The sequence below is a fragment of the Anopheles bellator genome, unplaced genomic scaffold, assembly GCF_943735745.2.
Source record: "Anopheles bellator unplaced genomic scaffold, idAnoBellAS_SP24_06.2 scaffold01885_ctg1, whole genome shotgun sequence".
In the NCBI taxonomy this organism is placed as follows: Eukaryota; Metazoa; Arthropoda; class Insecta; order Diptera; family Culicidae; genus Anopheles; species Anopheles bellator.
In genome coordinates, this window is record NW_026686007.1 from 372 (window position 1) to 1873 (window position 1502).

The 1502-nt window shown below is 51.5% G+C and overlaps 1 protein-coding gene across 1 annotated transcript; it reads left to right on the top strand.

Annotated features, from left to right (window-relative positions):
* Window positions 1-652: 652 nt before the first annotated feature.
* On the top strand, window positions 653-1489 carry LOC131214687 (cytochrome P450 6A1-like; the record flags this gene model as incomplete). Its single annotated transcript, XM_058209022.1, has 1 exon — window positions 653-1489. A coding segment is annotated over exon 1 (837 nt), but the record flags the coding sequence as incomplete, so codon positions are not given.
* Window positions 1490-1502: the final 13 nt, after the last annotated feature.

Below are 1502 nucleotides of genomic sequence, written 5' to 3' on the forward strand. Positions count from 1 at the left end.
ACGGAGATTTGTTTACGTTTTCAGCGAAACATACATCTGCGCTCCGTTTGTGTCTAAAGGGATAGCTTCGATTCCAACCACCAACTCACTCAACCCACTCATGATTGCCGAATTTCGAGCCCTACGTTGGGTACGTGCATTCTTTTCGTTTTGCTATGCTTTCACTACCGTTATGCTGCTGATGTCGGACTTCTCTCCTACTATCCGATGTCTGATTGATGGCATTGCTGTTGGCGGGCGGCCTTCAAAATCTACGGGACAATCTTATCGGATATTACTAGTCAAGTTTGGCTCTATCGAATTAAGTCGAAAGTGATGAAATACGACAAGCTACTCTACGACGGAGATTCACGATGAAAATACGCCCCTTCACGATGAACAACATCATTCACGCTGCTTGCATCATCACCGCCGGATGCCTGCGCGATTGGCATTGCGATAATCACGGACCGCCAAAAAACACCTTCAACGACACGATAAGATAGCATCATTCTCACTCGCTCTCTCTTTCTGGCTGTTGGATACTTCCGCTGTTCCATGTGTGGAACCTTTAAAAATCACTGCGCCAAAGAGGAGGGCAAAAGTACGGAGAGACATAGGAGTTCGAGCGATTCAGTCGTAGCGACGTCAGTTGGTTGGAAACGTTCTCACGATGTTGGTTACTTTGTTAGTTTTGACGCTGCTGGCGGCCACCTACTGGGTCCGGCAGCGGTTGTCCTACTGGAAGCGGCGTGGAGTTCCCGCCGTGGAACCGTCGTTCCCGCAGGGGAACCTACGTGGCGTCGGCAAAGATTACCACATCTCCGAGGTGCTCCAGAACTGCTACAAACAGCTGAAAGGATCGGGCAACCCGTACGGTGGCTTCTACTTCTTCATCAACCCGTCGGCAATGCTGCTGAATTTGGATCTGATAAAGGCCGTGCTGGTGAAGGACTTCGAATACTTCCATGATCGCAACGTGTACCACAATGACCACGATGATCCTCTTTCGCGCCATCTGGTCGCCATGGAGGGTGCTAAGTGGCGTAGTCTTCGCGCCAAGTTAACGCCGACGTTCACCTCCGGGAAGATGAAGATGATGTTCGCTACGGTGACGGCAGTGGCGGACCAGTTCACGCATTGTCTAACGGAGACGATCGCGGGCAATTCGGAGGTTGAAATGAAGGATCTGCTGGCGCGCTTCACGACCGACGTGATCGGGACAGTTGCGTTCGGGCTCGAGTGCAATAGTTTGAAAGATCCACAGGCCAAGTTCCGCGTCATGGGCCGCAAAGTGTTCCAGCCATCTTCGTATCGCGTGATGAAGTTTTTCTTGGCCACCCAGTTCCAGGACCTGGCGCACTTCCTGCGTGTCACACTCACGCCACCGGATATTACCGAATTCTTCATGGGTGTTGTGAAGGACACGGTTCAGTACCGCGAGAAGAACCAGGTGCAGCGGAACGATTTTATGACGCTGCTGATGAATATTATGAAGGACCAGGAAAAGGCGATGCCGGGGA